The sequence below is a fragment of the Acanthopagrus latus genome, chromosome 13 (assembly GCF_904848185.1).
Source record: "Acanthopagrus latus isolate v.2019 chromosome 13, fAcaLat1.1, whole genome shotgun sequence".
NCBI lineage: Eukaryota > Metazoa > Chordata > Actinopteri > Spariformes > Sparidae > Acanthopagrus > Acanthopagrus latus.
The window spans coordinates 437405-456803 of NC_051051.1; the positions used below are offsets into that span (position 1 = coordinate 437405).

At 43.1% G+C, this 19399-nt stretch overlaps 1 protein-coding gene across 1 annotated transcript in view; it reads left to right on the forward strand.

Annotated features, from left to right (window-relative positions):
- stk10 (serine/threonine kinase 10) overlaps positions 1–19399 on the forward strand; it is a 41673-nt gene that overhangs the window by 17646 nt on the left and 4628 nt on the right. The window contains exons 4-16 of the mRNA XM_037118593.1: positions 17–166; positions 2459–2531; positions 4484–4678; positions 5714–5795; positions 10226–10360; positions 12906–13244; positions 13352–13777; positions 17212–17336; positions 18139–18262; positions 18502–18681; positions 18794–18886; positions 18972–19101; positions 19212–19336. Of these exons, the coding sequence (XP_036974488.1) occupies positions 17–166; positions 2459–2531; positions 4484–4678; positions 5714–5795; positions 10226–10360; positions 12906–13244; positions 13352–13777; positions 17212–17336; positions 18139–18262; positions 18502–18681; positions 18794–18886; positions 18972–19101; positions 19212–19336 (2177 nt within the window). The remainder of the gene's footprint in view (positions 1–16; positions 167–2458; positions 2532–4483; positions 4679–5713; positions 5796–10225; positions 10361–12905; positions 13245–13351; positions 13778–17211; positions 17337–18138; positions 18263–18501; positions 18682–18793; positions 18887–18971; positions 19102–19211; positions 19337–19399) is intronic.

The window sequence follows — 19399 nt, forward strand, 5'->3', positions numbered from 1 at the left end:
TCCCATCCTTCATCAGAGCTGGATCGCGGGCTGACAGAGCCACAGATTAAGGTGGTGTGTCGCCAGATGCTGGAAGCGCTGGTCTACCTCCACAGCATGAAGATCATCCACAGAGACTTGAAGGCCGGGAACATCCTCCTCATGTTAGATGGGGACATCAAACTGGGTGAGGCTTTAGACATTAATACTTTAGTAATATTACTAGTTTAAGCTGCTTGTATCCTTTTATGGATTGAACATTATTCTCTGTGTAGGTGTCATGGAGTCCATGAACCAGTGTGTCCATGCTTACACACATATGAAACATGCAATACGTTCTGTTCTGAGGGTACTGTATCTGTGCAGATGATAAAAATGTCTGGTGTGAGCGGTTCACAAAGCAAGTTTATCTATATGGCACCATTCAGACTCAGGGTAACTCAGCTTCAGTTTCAGCAGACCTCAGTGTTCAGGAAGCTCGCGCTTCACCTTTCTCAGTTGTTAACGTGGGAGTACAGAGTAGACGTCTCCTGATGACCCGAGGGCTCTGGATGCTTTGTAAGGTTCAAGTAAATTACAGATCGCGGTTTGAACTTTTGTGGTTCCTCATCATTCATATTTACGGTTTGACCTCTTCAAGGATTTGGACTTCTCTGCAGAAGGACCAGCGTTATATTAAGCATTTTACGTATTTGAAGTGTTTAAGCTTCCTGTTCAAGAAACAAGGTCAAAGAATAGTGCTGTGATTAAATGTTCCCCTGACACACATCAGGAAAAGCAGGAATCCAGCACATTATTGCAGAAAGTTAAGTTTTTTTTTTTTACAGATTTGAAACTTGATCAGCTTTGTAAAGCATTGTGTCACCTGTTTACGCCCCATAATTCAAACGATTAAATGGAACATATTCTTAGAGCCCACATTCCTGCTACACATGAGAGGTTAGGTCTGGCTGGTTGTTTCTGTAGTGGGCCATGCTGTCAGAGGCCCTGTGGCCTCCTGTGGTGCTGGAGGACCATCAGAAGTGAGCTTTGTGTGGGAAAACTGCATTCTTAGAAGTTCTGCATATTTTCATTTTTTGGCACATTCTTCACATTGCACAGCTGATGTGGTGCATCCGACCCAATTGGCAGCTTGTTTTGGATTCAAGTGTAGTTTCAAAAATGCTCTTAATGTGTTTTATGTGAGCATCAGTGGAGGAAGTGCTGATTTTATAAAACATAAAACTTTGAATAGGAGAAAGTAGATGTTTCTTTTTACTTCCTGTACTTCTTTGGTTCTCTGTTATTTTGCACTGGCTCACGACCAACAAACCAAGAACACCAACTGTAAGCTGTGAGAGCTTCATACTTCACTATCTAGCGATTTTTCCTTCATTTTAAATGATGTTTTTTCTTCCAGCTGATGTGCTCTCTGAGCTGGACTGGTTCTTCTTGTTAAAGTTTTTCATTGGTGCTCCACAATCAGATATAATCACTGGGAGTTGCCTCTCTGAACTCATTAAGTCATGACACTGACTCATTTACAGTCTCTAAACTTATCTAACTACTTGGTAATTCAAAGAAGGCAGCAATTAAGTGCCGGTGAAGTCAGCCAAACACATCACATCCACCTACGGTGCATGGCATTTTCTTCCTTCCTGCAGCAGAGCTTAGGGCAAACACTTTAGCAGCTGTTAATCTGTCGGTGTGTTTCAGATTTAAGGTTTAAGATTGACTTTATTTATACCACAATAATTCACTTCTTACAACAGCTCACGATGCAACAATACAGCAAGAAGAATCAGAAAAAGCTCCATTTTCCCTCAAAGATCAGAACACTGAGTCTCACTCATCTATTGTTGTGTGGAGTGTTACTGTGCACTCTCATTTCCCAAATGTGTGGTGCATCATGGGAGCCTTTAGGTGTGAATGGTAGAAATATTTGTATACAAACATGAATAATGCTAATATTTAAATGTTTATTTGATGCACAATAAGGGCTGAAGCAGCTTTTTATTTTCTTTGTCAGAAGTGAAACTCTTTTCTGCAAAAGTTTAGACTGTGACAGTCCAAATGATATGTTTGACTGGGAAGTCAAAGAAATTTGAATTGTAGTCTGCAAAAAACCCCAAGACAGTCACTTAAGTCCCAGTAATAGAACATGCCAGTTTGTAATTGAAGCAGTCAGCCTGCTGCTGTGTGAGTAAAGTCCCAAATCCTGTGCCAAACACGTAAAATTCTTACTTGCGGAGAAAAACTGTGTTCCGCCAGTGAAAGGACACGCCTGTAATCTGAGGGTCTGTCGGGGGAAATGGGGGCAGCTTGTTTGGGAAACTGACGTGTATAAATTCTGTCTTTGTGTCTCTGCCCGTCGTGATGTCGTGACAGCTTTACAAGCTTCAACAAGTGGAGAAAAAAAGGATGAAACTTCTTGAACCTTGCTGCTTCTAGGGAATTTCTTTAAACTTTCTCACATCATCTCTCTCTTGTTTCCTTGTAGCTGATTTTGGCGTGTCTGCAAAAAACACCAAAACCTTACAAAGAAGAGATTCTTTCATTGGAACGCCGTACTGGTGAGTAAGACTTCACTCAGAGCATGGAAAGAGCTCAGTTTAAGGGCTGGCTGATGTACTGTAGATAACAGCTACTGATTAAATTAAGAAACCATTTACAGATCAGATAATCCAATTGGGAGTGTCTGAGTTCAGTGAAACATCTGGCATGATGCAAAGTTGATGCAACATCTCGAAAATTGCATTGTTACATAATATAACCTGGACTATTAAAAGGATATTTACATTGTAGACGCACCAACCATCACATCATGACTCATCCAAGCAGGGGGTTATTGCTCGGTGAGAGCAAATTTCTTGCTGCCCACATCTCTTCCACAATACATGACTGAGCATGATACTGTGTACACACACACACACACACACACACACACACACACACACACACACACACACACACTTTGACATCTCGGTGGTAGTGAACCTTGTTCCATGTTGCTGTCCCCTCTGTGAATATGCCTGCAGCCAGTTAACCATTGACTACAGCTGTATATCATCCATCAGAGATACCCTCTCAGCTCAAGAACGTGGCCGAGCCCTCACTTGCATGATAGCGACCGGTCCTGAAAAGAATATCGCAGGCAGTTTGGTGTACAACTTTCCCCTTTAAAGTTCTGATAAGTAAAGTCAACAGGAAACACAGAGCAAACTTTCAGTTTCTTTGCATTTGAGCAGATCTAAGAGCTCTGGGTTATGAGAGCCTTTTTTCAGACTGACAGCAAACACAAGCCGACTGGAGAAGTGTGCTTGATGTTGACACGTGCAGAGCAGCGAGTAAGCGACAGGAGTAACACTCCTTACCGGCCTGCAGTCATCATCAGTTAGTCACCTCCTGTGCTGCTGTAAATGCTACAGGCACAGCTTTATGAAATCAGAGCATGATTTCCCTGTCACACGACTGTGGATTTGGCTAAACACTGATTTTTAAACACAATTGTCATAGTATCATAGTATATGTTGTACCTAGACATTCTAACAAATACTTAGACAATAGAATGTGTGCGATTTTGGACCTGAGGCGAATTCACTGCATGAGGCTCGGTATCAACATGTGTCAGATGCATTGACCGTTGAGATCTGAGCCCTAAAACTACAACTATGTGATCACATCCGGCTCAGACCACCTCCCAGTGTGTTCTGGGCTGGATGTGACCACATAGTTTTAGAGGTATACACATGTGACCAGCACCACCTACTCAGCTGAAGAAGAAGCCACAACAACAGGCAGGATAGATTACATATCATCTGATTTCCATGTGGTTCACTGTAATGCAGATTACATGTTTGGGCTCTCTTAGACTGTCAGTGTTGGCAGTTCAACTAAGCATTGAACTAGTAACAGTGATACCACCAGACTCCATTAGAAAAACGGGTGATTTTCAGAGTTGTTGAGTCGGGACAAACTTTGCAAATTGCTGTGACAGATTCCAAATCAAATTCCAAATCCAGATTCCAAATGTTGTCTTCTCGTAAATGTGGCTTTAAATATGAAGCATTAAATAGTTTCATGCCTCATAAAATATGTTTACAAATGTAAACAAAAAAAGTGTAAGTGTACCTTGCCTGCCAACATTTAGCAGCTGTTTGAGCGCACTGTCTCAACTGATATCACCATTTACACTAAATGTATGAAAGAAGACAACATTTTATTGACAGTAAACATTTCAAATGATGCCCATGGAAAACGTCCCCAGTCTTCCTTGAAAACTGTCTCAGTTCTGTGAGTTGTTAAGTGAAGAGAGAGTTTAGAAACTTCCACAACAAATTCTTTTCTATTTGGGCAGTCTCATAATTGTTGTTTTACACTAAGACATTTCTTAAGCAGCATTATTTCCACGGGTCCCTGGGGTGTTTGTGTTCAGTCGGGTCACACATCGCTCTCAGGACAACTTTCCAATGTAATGATGTTGGATTAAAGATTCACACTATATAATGCTCACTTGTCTTCTTAGGATGGCCCCAGAGGTGGTGATGTGCGAAACCATGAAGGATGCTCCGTATGACTACAAGGCTGATATCTGGTCTCTGGGAATCACTCTGATCGAGCTCGCCCAGATTGAACCCCCGCATCACGAGCTCAACCCGATGAGGGTGCTGTTGAAGATCGCCAAGTCGGACCCCCCCAGCCTGGAGCAGCCACACAAATGGTGAGGATGCATTCACACACATAATCTTCATTAGTAGAGGTTTTGTTGTACATTAGTTTAGCTAACTACTCAGCATCTGGTTGCATGTCATTTTTTGTTGTCATCTTTCCGGTCGCTAGATGGCTAACAAGCTAAGGATGAGCCAAAATGGGGGATTAAAAGGTACAATATGTCAGAATTATAGTTGAATTCGTACAAACTGGGGCAGCAATTCACTGGAATAACTAACAACTAACAACCTCTGCCTGTAGCTGCCATTAGCTAGTTAGCTGTGCAGCTAGCAGCCCAGGACAGGACGAGTGGTTAGCATGCTTATGTAGACATATCTGCAGCACAATACAATGAAATCACTCTTTACTTCCTCTTTCTGAGAATTTTAGTTAATTTTCAAAAGTTTTTTCAATTGCAATTCTTACAAATTGCACCTTTTAAGTTAATTGAGAAGTTGTTGGAGGAAAGAAGCAACAGAATTTTTTTGCAGCAGTAGGGAATGAAGCAAGGTGTCACACACCGCACGAAACTCACTCGAGCAAAAAAAGAACAACAAACGTACGTTGGGACTCAATAAATCATCTTTCTCCTCTGTCATCTTCTGTCTCAGAAATGGTGTCATCGGGTCCTGAATTATATATCCTGAAGTTTAGGCACCGATTAGGCCTATGGTGGTGCTGGTGTCAACAGAACCTGTCCAGATTTCACCGGGTCATTTGAGTTAATTTCGTTACTTCGTTTTTACACAAAGTCCTGCACTGGTATCTATGTGGACACTCCATTTTATTTGTCCTCCCCCACTCCACCTGCAGTCCTGTTTGCCCTTTCTAAAAACTTTGCCAACAACTCAGCAGAGAAACAGAACATCAGTGAGGTCCAAACCTTCCCCCTCTCAGTTTAATGAATCTGAATGTTCCATAGCAGCAGATTGAGTGCAGCAACAGTGAAGTGATCAGAAAATGATGTGTTCAATGTCTTTACGATCATCACTTCCCTCCCTCTCCTCTTGTTGTGATTAATGTTGTTTTCTTGTGTTCACCCAAGGTCGCAGGACTTTAAAGATTTCCTGAGGAAAGCTCTGGATAAAAACCCAGAAACTCGTCCGACTGCCTCGCAGCTCTTAGAGGTGGGTCCCCATGTGCGATTATAACCTACTCAGTGTTACACAATGCTGCACTTTGAAATATGGTGCAACATTGTCCTCAGTCTGTCCTTATCTTGCATCAACACACATAATCTTCTATTTTAAGACCTGAATGGAGTGATCTATGCCAGGGAGTGGTGGCCACAGTGGAGGGCACTGGCATGTGAGGGGGAGAGGAGTCAGGGGGGGGTCAGGAGGAGGAGGGGGGGGGGGGGGGGGTGGGGGGGGGGGGGGGGGGGTGTCAGGAGGAGGAGGAGGTGGGGGGGGGTCAGGAGGAGGAGGTCGGGAGGGGGGAGAAGGCAGAGGAGTGGGGTGGAGAATTTAATTTGAAGAACGCTGGTAAAAAAAAGACCAACATTTACTTTTGGAGCATCGCCATGGGGCTTTTGCAATGTTTTAAAGGAAAAGTTCACACAGAAATGAAAACGGAGTCTTCTCACCATCATGCATCACTCAGAATCTTTGGAGCTTCTTAGCAAAACAGCATCGCAGCATTCTCAGAAACACCTGAAGTAGATGAGGAGGAAAAAGACATGACACACACTGTTTGTTCAGTGTGACTGGGGATCTTTGAGCTGGGTTAGGGTTAGGGTTAGGGGTTAGGGGGTTTCTGTTGTTTTCCAACAGTAAACGCACATAAATTCAGCCTTGTGACGCAAAACCTCAAATGTTCAGTTCTAAGTGCACTTTGGCAGAGCTGGGACATCAGTAAGGAAAGGCTGTTGACATTTCTTCTGCCAGGAAAACGTCACTATCTGAGGATGACCTTGGACAAATGTTTCTCTGAACCCAGAATCTTGAGCGAGAGAAATGAGGGAACAGCGAGCAGGGTGTGGATTAAAGCACGAGCACAGGCTCTATTAAAATTCAGAGCCACGGTTTCCTGTCTGTATCCCACAGCTGAGGGAATGCCAACTATTTACATTCCCACCCTCAGCCAATAGTATGTCTGGATCTCCCCGAGCTCACCACCTCTGGCCAATTAGAGAGAGGCAGAGATGGAACTCCCAGACCCCGGCCTGCTGGGAATAGTGCATGTGCTCTCCAGTGGGGGGAAAGACACGGGCGTGGTCCAGTTTTTGGTGCCGTGCTGGAGGTTTTAGATGTTTATCATGACTGCCGCTCCTCACAGCTGTCAGATAGTGTTTACTGGAGATAGCTGTGGGATGATGGCAGTCAGTTCTGCTGTGTGATGGAAGTGTGAGTGAGTTTCAGGTCGGACTTTGGTCATTTATTGGAGTGGATGGATTTAGAAAACAGATGCAGTAAGTGATCAGGACATAATGATGAATCATGGATGGTGTCTGGGGTGTAGCTGCTGTGTGTGACTGTATCATAAAGAGGAAATGAAAGTCTTTGTCATCAGCCTTTTTAAAGTTTTGAGTCTGTCCTTCCCACATGTTCTCATGAGGAATGTACACAGAACAACATGACACAGTATCAGTCAGTGTGGCGGCGCGGCTGGCTGCAGACCATCTGGATGACTTGGACTCATTATGCTGCCTCTCCTCCTCCACACAGTTTCTCATGTCCGGATTCCTCAGCGTAAATCTTCATGTGATATTTTATGCTTTCTGTTTCAGATCATGGCGTGTCTGTTCATTTTGGTCATTTTTACCTCTGGAGTCTTGAAGATATTTTATCTCTGTGCCGTGACAATCTAGCAGTTTTGCAATATTGACATGTGAAGGCACACACTGAGTTATACCTCAGTACTTCTGAGTCACTGACATCACGCAATCCCCAGCCATGAACCATAACACTATGACTGTATGCATAAGCCCAACCCTGAACTGGCTCTCAGCCTACAACTCAGACTCCACTAAACGTCGGGATGTTGATTAAAATGTAGATATAACAGAGTGATGATAATACAAAGACAATTTAATGTTTCACCTCATGAACTTAAAGCCAGCACGATAAGTTTCTTAATGCTGAACTTTATTGTACACAGAGGTTGGTTAAATTGTTTAACAGACAAAATAGTTTTAAAAATATAAAGAATAAACAGATAAAGTAAGTCATGTGTTAGTTGGGTCTATAATACACACTAAGGTTTGTTTTAAGATCAGACACAAAGACACAAATCTCACACTGCTATTACACAATTTGGGCAAATAAAAGTTCAGTAAGTTTTATTAATGTAAACCAAAATTACACCATGTCAAACCCAAACTTAACCTAAGCTAATTATCAGCTCAACCTCTGGACCACCTGTTATAGACATGAGGACTCACCACAAAATGTCTAGACTCAAACTGATCCTCACAGAAGAAGACAGAAGTACAAATACTCCCAGTCAGAGGTAACACTACCCTCATGCAGTCCCTGTTCTGGTCCCATAATGGTCCATATTGTTCACATTTAACCTTTTCACGCCCAGCCATGCATGTAAGACCAAAGTCACCAGCCTGCCTCGGCCTGCAGCAACATGAAACCTTAAAGAGAGGATGGGAGCTCCACTGATGCACACTCTGATCCATTACAGCAGCTAAAAAACACTCAACATTAAACAGAGCAGCAAATCCACAATGTTTGTCATTTTCCCTTTAATATAGTTTGAGCGAACTGGGATTATCTGAACATGAGTTCACCTGATGGATTCAACAGGTTAAAGCTGAAATCTCAGACGTTCGTGCAGTAAATATTTCAAATGGTGCCTGGAGGGAAAGAAAAACAGATGGATGATATGTGACTTTGATTCAGTCATTAATTCTACTTTAAATCTCTCAAATGGGCCTGAAAGTTTTCCTCTGACACCTGCTGGTCAGCAGCACTGTCAGACCTGTTATCATTGCTTGTTGCTTGTGCAGTGATTTAAATGACGAAAACATGTTTTCTAAAGAGATTCAAATGTATTATTGGGTGCACCTAAACGATATGCTGATGTTCCTAAATTAAAAAGTCAGGCGTACCAGTGGCTCACACATTATTATTATTAGCTATATATACATATAATGTGAGATAATGCAGTATTTCTTTGTCTTTACATTATAGTTAATTAATATTCTCAGTTGGACCAACACAGGACAGGTAATTGATCTTTCTAGATATAATATTTATATATATTTACTTTAAATTCAACTTGAGCTATGTAGCTAAAGAGTAGCGGGCCTGTGCGCAGGAATGGATTATTCATTAAACTTTACCCTTGAATGAATGTGGCCAGTGCAACAGTAGCACGACTGTCAGGTGCTCAGGAAGTGGTCGTGTACCAGCAGGTCTCTCCTCTACATTAGTTAATGTAGTATAATAAGTATATATTGAGGATCATACAAATAGAGCAGGAATTATTATTTACATCTCCTGTTTAATACATCTTTAAATTGCATGTTCTAATAATACCATGCACTCAAAAACTGACGTGAATTGTGCTGATTTTGAATGGAGCCTGTTGATACATGTGAATAGAGTCTACAGCACAAATAATCTTCTGTCTATGATGTTCTATTATCAATTCCATTTGTATGTAATACTATTTAAAAATCTTTCATTTTTCATGCTCTATTATTTCCATTGTGTAAGTGGCTCGATGGCACTCAGCAGTTCTGTTCTGCAGCCGCCTCGTGGGACAGTTGCTGACTGTTGTTGGTTATTGGAGAAGTTAAAAGCTGAAGCTAATGCAGGACAGGACCTGCACACACACACACACACGGGCACACACACACACACACACACACACACCGACTTATACACACTTCATGGTCCAGCACCACTTGTAGCCTTTGTCAGCTGTTCCAATTAAATTACACAGCAGTGCAAAGCATCTGAATAATAGATGACCAGCTTTGTATCCCAGCTGCACTCAACTTTTAATTTAGCTTTTTATCCTCCTCGGACTCAGCTCATGCTGCTGTATTAGCACCATGGCAGAGCACACACTTTCTCCAGCAGTTGGGGGAAGTAAACGTGGATTTGCTATCTTAAGGAGATTCTGTTAGACTGAACACAGTGACATCAGCGTGACATTAAGGCAGAGTTGGTATTGTGAGCCGTTATTGTTGGAGCCATTCAGGATCTGGCAGGTGGCGGATGGAGTTTCTCCCCCGGTGAAAGTCTTCTGCAGCCTCTTAGGTGTCGCCATTCGAGGCCTCGTAGGCAAGCTATTGAACGGACTAGAATTATTTGATTTTATTCTGTAGACCACTTATATCTCATTGTTGTCCGGTACTGGCAGCATCTCAACTCTAATGGTACTCAAATCCATGGATAATGTGTCCAGATCTGGTGCTCACCCTGCGCTCACACTGAGCCCTGCTCCCTCCTCCTGCAGTAAACAGCTGAATGCCATGCAAAGGAAGTTTGGGCCAGAATAAGATGAAATACATGCATACAAAAAACAAGAAGTTGTAAGAAGTCCTGCACATTTGGACTGATAATGAATTAACCCTCTCTGTCTCTTGTGTCCACAGCACCCTTTTGTGCGGTCGGTGACGTCAAACCGCCCGCTGCGGGAGCTGGTGGCCGAGGCCAAGGCTGAAGTCATGGAGGAAATAGAGGACAATAGAGAGGAAGGAGAGGAGGACGACGCCATGGAGCTCACTGTGGTACTAAACCTGCTGCTCTCTTCTTTTCCTCTCCGTCCTTTCATTTTCTTCTCTGTAATTGTTTGTTTCCAGTAGGAGAGAGGGCGGTCTGGTACTCTGGTGGCTATCAGGCTGTTGGGTTGTTAGAGAACACGTGATGTGGACTTAACAAGGTCGATAATGGGACAGAAAATGATGTTGTACTAAAACTAGAGTGGCACATGGAAGAGCACATGCCTCCGCCAACAGTCCCATTTAATTCAATCAAGCCTGATCAAAGCCTCATAGATACCAGTCATCTCAATAGTGTTTTCATCAAGTTCTGTGGATTATTCCCTGATAAAAAACAGCATCTGGCAAAGTTGGAGAAAGAGAGAAAGAATTCTGGATCCGTCCCTCGATCCTGATCTGCACCAACAGTTAACAGGGTCAGTCCTTCATCAGAATCTCCAGGCACCTCACAGTTAGATGAGTTGAATCAATTCATCTTAATGCATCAAAAGACTTAGAAAGGAGACATTATGCACACTTTCACATTCATAATTTTATTTTGGGTTACTGCTAGAACAGGTCTGTATGTGTTTAAGCTCAAGAACACATCAGTTTTCTCAGACTGTCCAGTGATGCAGCACTGTATTAACCCTCAGTCTGAAACACTCCTGTCTCTTTAAGGCCCCTCCCCCCCTTGTGTACACATTCTATTGTGATTGGTCAGTTCACACATGCCTGAGCCAGCATAGCTCAGGTGGGACTACAGGCGAGGCGTTTGAGGACCAGTGTGTCCTGTGGAAGAGAGGAGCTCCCATTGGCTCCCTATATAACAAACTGAAGGAGAGGAAAGAAAAGAGAATGGCAGAATAGGTGTTTTTAAAACAAAGCTTTATAATCATCAGTAATTAACCAGCTGCTTCATCTGTAACCAATCCCTGGACTTTTAAAGTAGTTACAGACCATCACTATGTCGAGAATTTGGTTTTAGATTTCCAGTGATTGACTTTTCTGCACAAAAACATAATCTCTGAAGACAGAATCATGATATGCTGCTTCTAGAACCTGCATCCAGTTACCTGCACATGAACCAGGTTCTGAGAAGCACACACTCTGCCCCAACACTCAACTTCCTCTACTTCTGAAGTCTTTGCTTTGCTGGTTGACCTCTTTGAACTGCGCTTCATTTGGGTAAACACAACCATCCCGCCAAGGTCTGCTCTGCAGGGGCCATTCATAAATCCATAGAAGGCACAAGATTAGAAAGTCCTCAGCACAAACAAAGGAACTGAAAACACCCACATGGTTAAATATAGGTGCTGCCTCAGCCTTGCTCCTGTTCACCTCACAACCCCTGATGGAAGAAATAATGGAAGGTTGCACATTGTTCAGTTTTCTACACCCTGAGCCTCAACTAAAGACAAACGCTTCATCGTGCATCAGTTATAGAAGAGCAGAGAACTAACAGGAAGCTGTGACCAGAAAAAATGTGTTAATGGATGTTTTTCTGTGTGAAGATGAATGTTTCCCCACTTATCTCTTCCTCCCCTAATGTCAACAGTTAGTGTGACGACTTCCAGATTTATGAAGCTGAATAACTTGACTCCAGTGTTGTGACAGTGCAGTCTGAAACTTGGCTCAGTAAGCAGCCAGTGCTGCAGAGTTCTGCAGCGTCTTATACAAACATCCAGTGGATCGAACTTTGTAGGTAACAGTAAGTTTGAGCTTCTGAAGGTGCTTCTTCTTCTTTCTTCATGCTTCATCCACCTCTGCACACTGACAGGAAGCCTTAAAACTCCCTTCCAAAGTAAAACAATTTGAAAATGAGGGTTTAAAATTTAAAATGGAAAATTTACCATCAAATCAGTTTTATTTATAAATATATTATTATTTATAAACCATGGCGATTGTTACTCTGCTTACTTCATCTGGATTATTGGAAAATGTTAATTTAAATATCAAACTATGCTAGTTTGTAAATCACAGTTCTTACTGTAGATATGGGCTTCCCTTCTCTGAGCTGAGTTAACTGTGATATCAGTACAGATGTTTCCTCATCTCGTCCAGCACGGCCACTCTTTTATTAACACACAGCAATATTTTGACACATCCAGTGAGAAGGTCCTGAAAGCTGCCAATCAGGTGCTGACTGTTGATCTCTTCACATACATCACACACAGCCAGGCAGAGGTGTGCAGCTGATGCCAGTTTGCAGGCTGGATAGTTATTGTGTGATGCGTCTTCCATTCTTGTCCTTGGCGACAGGATGCCAGTCCTCATTCTGACAGTTAGTACAGCATGTCATTCATTCGTTCAGATCTAGGTGAGCAACTGTATCAAGTGAATGCTTATAAAACTTCTTTTAGTGCTTAGCCTACTTGGCTAACGTTCCTCAAGCATTTTTACATGCCACCAGTGTTTCAGTGGTTATCATGATAACCACCAGGGGGCTATCGAAACTGTTATTTGTTCCCATTGTACTGATGTTAGTTCAGTAACTCATCAACAGAGTGTGAAGAAACAATAGTGTGGTCACATGTCTACATGTGTGAATAACAATACTTCTCCATCCCCCAAGTCTCCAGGAAAGGAGCCATGCCAGACCAGTCAGACCAGTTTGGAAGGAGACCCACCTCCGGAGACCCCGAGCCCCACCACGCCCTCCCCCACCACCCCAATACCTTTACCCAGGAAGGAGGCCGAGCCAGACACACCGACTGAGGAACAGCCAGGCTCCGTCATGGTGGTCCCTGTTCCCCTACCGCGGCACAATCTGCCTCAGAAACATCCAGAGGAGCTGGGTGACAAACTGGCCAATGAAGTCAGTATTGAGTCTGAGAGCGAGGCCTCAACCAAGACTTCCAGCTCGGACTCAGGCATTGAGGATGGGAAGAGTACCCCGACGTCAGAGGAGAAGGTGCTCTTTGTTTTAGATTCAGAAAATGAAATATGACTTAGTAAAGACACTGACTGTGGTGTATTCATTGGTTTGTTCATTTTTTCATTGGAAAATTAATTTGAAAGGTTACTGTGGAGACCCCAGAGACAGAGCAGCCGCCATCTGTCCCCCAGCCCGAAGCATCTGAGGAGCAAGTCGACATCATCATAGACTCCAAAGGCCCAGAGGTGCCCAAGATCGAGGTGTCTGAGCAGGAGGGCAATGTGGCTAATGGTGACTTACCAACACCAGCCTCAAGTCCTGCTGTCACTCCTGCACCCACTGCTGCTGCCTCATCTGCTCCTACTCCAGTAGCCACACCTCGTTCTGGGCCCAGCGGTGGCCTAGCCAAAGGTACCCCTGAGCGGACATCGATGGGAGGAAATGCTGAGACCGTCTCGCCTTACATCAACGGAGGAATTTTCCACAAACGGAACTCTTACGCTAGCAGCATGGCATCCGAGAGCATGGACATGTCAGTCAACAGGGAGAGCATCTCCATGTCTGCAAGGGTGAGTCCACAACAGCAGCCTGATCCCTGTATGAATATGTTTTCCGTATTCCTAATTGAAAATGGCTTTACGTAATGGTTTGGCGATGCAGGCGAGAGGAATGAACCCAGGTCTATGTCCTGTGGAGGCGGCTCTCCGCCTCTGTACGAAAACCCCTCCTTGGAAAATGTATTTCTCGGCACCCACAGAGGAACTGAAAGTGCATTGTGTTGTGTTCTGAGTGTGGGTGTTGACTGTCGCAAACAGAGGATCGCCTGTTTTCTCTCAGGCTTGTGCTCCACGTTGCTTCTAGGCAGGACTCAGACTATGATACTGGTTAACACTCCAAACCAGAAGATTTACTTTTGAATTAGTTATTTGTGGTGAATATCAATTGGTGAATATTTGAAAATAATTCATGTGTATTCAAATTCCTCTGTGAAGCCTCTTTCTCTTCTTCTCCTCTTCTTTTTTGTTCCCTCTTCACCTTAAAGAACAAGTTCACCATACAATGAACACTTAGTCACTGATGGACAGTCAGTAAACTTTGTTTTAAAGAAACAGTTCACCCAAAACCTTTGTCTGCTGCGAAACCTCCCCCTACTTTCCATCCACACAGGAGTGAGTAGATAATGACTGAATGTTTTAACTCATCCACAGCACTCTAACACATACGAACGTAGTTTTTAAATTATTCATTAACTGTTCATCCATCTAAATAATTTCTGTTTTTGTGAGTAGCATATTTCATTCAAATCGGTTTATGAATCAGCCTTAAAAAGGGAGAATAAAGCAGGAGAACTCCTTCAACCCAAAGCCAACTCAACAATCTCCAAGTGTGTGCTTTGTGACAGTCCCAGTGAGTGAGGGCAACTCGGAAGCTGAAGGGAGTGAAGAGAGAGAGCATTTAATCATTAGACACCAAGCCTTTCTCAACCCAAATATGCAACATGTCCCATTCATCAGGACCAACAGTGCGCTTTGTGTGGGCACAGTTCACTATTTACCAGTGTGAATGGAAGGTTCTATGCAGCTCATTGTCGCTCTGCTGCTTCTGGAGGCTTATGGACTGACCACAGTTGAAATCCTGTTGACTGTGTGTGGAGTGCAGTGTCTGTTTGTGGCATGTCAAGGTTTTCCAGAACAGATTATTCAGCAGGCGACTGGGCCAGCAGGCTGCAGTGACAGTGAAAGGCCTGTCTTTGTTTTTTGGACAGGAGGACACTCGCCATTTGTGTGAGCGTGTTGTGAGTTCTGCGAGAGCATCACTGTGTGCATGTGTTCATCAGTTCATCTGTGTACTCCAGGAGAGCGAGGTGTTTGTGTGACTTTGTGAATGACGAGTGATGGGAAGTCGGCACGCTGGAGCCTCAAATGCAAACAAGGCAGCTGAGCCACAGAATTACCCAGCATCCCTCTGATTATACAGAGCCAGTGTGCTCTGTACAACCAACTCAAACAGACTAGCATGTGGATTTATTGCTAATGTGAAGTCAGTTGTATAGAGAGGAGATCCACAGAACATGAAGGTGCTGAAGTCTCATCCAGTTGCTGTCATCGCGTCAGGAGCCTCACACCGACTCGTTGTTGTCTGTTTGCTCAGCTGGAGGGCAGAAGCTGTGTCAGAGTGGACAAACCAAATGACTGCCCACTCTTTGGTTCTGTTTCTTCTCCTCTTATATATAAACTATTTATAAACCAGGAAATGACGACACCCTGGGTTTGATCTACGCAGTGTTTGCAGAGTAAATTGTGTCGTATCAGTTGTGTAAATATTGTCCCGGCAGGCTGGTTTGATCAGGGCACACTGGGACTGTAACCATTATCAACCTGTGCTTTTGTTAGCCTTAAATATTTTGTCTGTTCAATTAGAAGATGGGCTCATGTTCTGACTCATATTAAACATTTGATTTATCATATTTTATTACATCCCTAGAAATGACTGAATATGTCGGTGCTGTCTGTCCTACATTACACTGAGCTTGTTTGACTTTGGCCTGGAGCAAAGACGGAGGTCACAGGCCTCTTCGTGGTAGGACCACCATCACAAATACACTGCTGATGTTTGGACCACAATCACAAATACACTGCTGATGTTTGGACCACCATCACAAATACACTGCTGATGTTTGGACCACAATCACAAATACACTGCTGATGTTTGGACCACCATCACAAATACACTGCTGATGTTTGGACCACAATCACAAATACACTGCTGATGTTTGGACCACAATCACAAATACACTGCTGATGTTTGGACCACCATCACAAATACACTGCTGATGTTTGGACCACCATCACAAATACACTGCTGATGTTTGGTTAAAACCTTGAATCTCCTAGTCAGTAGGAAAATTATTCAACTAGTTTCTCAAACAACAGAGCCACAAGTCCTACTGTGACAACCAACCAAACTTGCAGTTCAAAAGCTTTTGCCTAGTATCGCTGTAAAGGGTTAAATAAAAGCTTAGTCACACTGTCATATTTACTGGATGAGGTGGTATTGTTGCAGACAGTCACTTCCTGCAGGGCGCTCCCCATTAACGTGACAGATGGAGCATCTTGCCTCCTGTTGCAGTAGAACCAGACAGACAGGAATATTAATGCCTTCGTCAACACACATTCACACACAGCTGCCTCTCCTTCCATCAGACATAAAAAAAAAGACGCTGGAATCACTAACACATGAATATTTCACAATGAGTACATCAAAGTCCTCACAGGTTTTGGGGGCTAGCACTGCCTGTGACAGACTGTTGTATAGAGCTGTGTCAAATCAGATAAAGTGCCTCAAGCGATGTCACTCGAGTTGCTGTCAGTCAATCGACTCGATCCAACATGAACTGCAGTTTCTGGAATGGCTACTTGAGACTGGCTCTGAAAACAAGTAGATCTGAATAGACCCCCGTATTAAAATGTCTTTAAAACAATAAATAACCATGCAGCCTCTTACAAAACACCATTTGGTGTCTGTAACTCATTTCCTTTTTCATGATGAACTCACACATTAAATTAGGTTTAATATTAAGCTTTTAATGATAAAAGGAGTGTCATCTTTGAGTGATTAGCTGGCGGCTACCTGTCTGCTAGGTGTCACCTCAGTTAGTTCCTGGTACAAAAAGCACAGAAAGTTCATTAATGGTTACATGTTACGTCGTTAGTAACTTTGCTGCCAGGTTTTGACAAGGAAGAAAAACCTTGAGGAAAACCCAACAGAACCATTTTACTTTCCGTTGCGGATGACTGTGATAAGTGGGTTCAATGCTACATCTTTAAAATGATCTAAAAACCTACAGCGAGCAAAGTCAAACGTTTGATTTTGATTAGTTTTTTCCCCCCAACATGTTACTAAACTATTAAAGTCTTAAAGTGTTCTCCCAAATACATGTAGTGATGGTTTACTGTGATGTCTGCCTTTCTTGTGACATCTGATCCTCTCCTCCGCCTCTCAGGACTTCTCCAGCAAGACTCTCAAGCGAACCAGGAAGTTTGTTGTTGACGGCGTGGAGGTGAGCGTGACCACCTCCAAGATCATCAGGGACGATGAGAAGAAAGATGAGGAGATGAGATTCCTGAGGTACGTGGATGTCCACAGAATTCAATTTACTTAAAGTTAACTTAAACTTAATCTACTTACAGACATGTGCTGTCTGCGTCACCCTCTTTGGTTCTGTATCATCTGTTTCCATTCCTGCTAATGAAGTCCACTGACTGTCCCGTCCTCGCCTCAGAGTAAAGTCTCTACACTGATGAGTGGCTGCCACACAAACTATTTCAGGCATCCTGCTCATTTGGGCTTCAGCCCCTTGAGACTGTGAGTTTAGAAAATATCTAAATAGTTATGGATGAAGCTAAATTAGGTTACGGTTTCTCTCTATACCGTCTGTGGTTTAAAAGAGAAAAGCCTCTGAAGTGAGATTAATGACATGAGAAGCTTTTTTTTAAATGAGCAGTCTCATAGAAACAACAGCCTTCAACACCAGGAGAGTTCCCAGTGCATCACTGACGCCATCTAGTGGTCAGAATATGACATTGTGTGTTTGACCACACTTCCACAAATAAATTTCAGTTTAGAAAGATTAGTTGTCCAATAGTCCAAATTAATTTGATTAAATTGTACTTTTATATGTGAATCACATGTCCTGAATCTGAGTTCCTGAAAAGGAAGACATGGAAGTAATTTACTTCTCTGCTGTCTTACCTGCATGCCCATTCAGAGAGGGAACATTGATATGAATTTTTATGAGGTGTCAGTTATTTATTATTTATTCATCTGTACAAGCAAATCTGATTAGATTTACATTCAAATTGTTACTCTGATATTTACCTAAGTGAAACTGTAGTTGTATGAATGTTAAAGATGAAGTTTGTGTGTTCAGACGTCAGGAGCTTCGGGAGCTCCGTCTGATGCAGAAGGAGGAGCACCGAGCTCAGGCTGCTCTCAACGCCAAACTGGAAACACAGAGAGAGCAAATACAGAGACGCTTCGACCAGGACATGAATGTGAGTCGCTTCCACGTAATAATATTGTTATCCAACAGCCGTGCATCCAAACCTGCCGCTGTGGAGATGAACAGTGATTCTGGAGCCTGTAGTTGGTAGTTTTAGTGTTTTCTGTTATTGAATGAGTCTTAATGTTGTGATCGCTATATGAATGTGGTTTGGTACAAAACACTGCAGGGCTGTTTTTTATTGGCACCAAAGCTTATTGTGGTCTTTCTTGTCCTCGCGATGCATCCCAGGCCAAGAAGAAGCACTACGATGTGGAGCTGGAGAACCTGGAGAAGCTCCAGAAGCAGACGATTGAGAGGATGGAAGCGAACCACAATGTTAAACTGAAGGAAGAGACCAAACGCATCAAATCAGAGCAGGAGCGCGACTACCACAAGTTCCAAGATCAGCTGAAGCAAAAGAAAAAGGAGGTGTGTTTAAGACTGTCGTGGGTCAGAGACAGCTTACGGTCACTGCACATGGTGTATTCTGTGTCAAGATGATTTAATGGCGCTGAAATGTGTCATCATTCAATATTTTTAGGTTAAACAATCTGTTGATAAACTGCCTAGAAGTCAGCGCAAAGAATCCATGAAGCAGAGGATGAATGCCTTCCAAGATACGAAGATAGTCGAGGTAAGTTGTTTTTATCAGTTTCATCAACTGGACCGGTTTGATAACCGGCTGTCACTTCACATCTCTTCTTTTGTCTGTGTTTTAGGAGGAAAACTTCTTGGCAGCTCAGAAGAATTATCTGGACACAACGCTGAAACGGATCATCTCCAACAACAAGAGAGAGATCGCAGAGAAGGAGAGAGAATGCCTGAACAAGAAACACCAGCTGATCAGAGGTCTGGTGCACATGGGCTTCATTTAAAGAGTCTTCCTGTTGTTACCCACCTCTGCTGTGGTGGGATGTTCCATCTGTTGTAACTGTGGGTCATTTCTGTTGTCTGTTCAGAGCGTGAAGCTATGATATGGGACATGGAGGAGAAGAACCTTTACGAGAGACACCAGTTATTGAAGCAGCAGTTAAAGGACCAGTACTTCCTCCAGAGGCACCAGCTTTTCAAGAAACATGAGAAGGTAAATTAGTGTTTCTCTCCAGCAGAATGTAAACTGGTCAGCCACAGCATTGAAACCACTGAC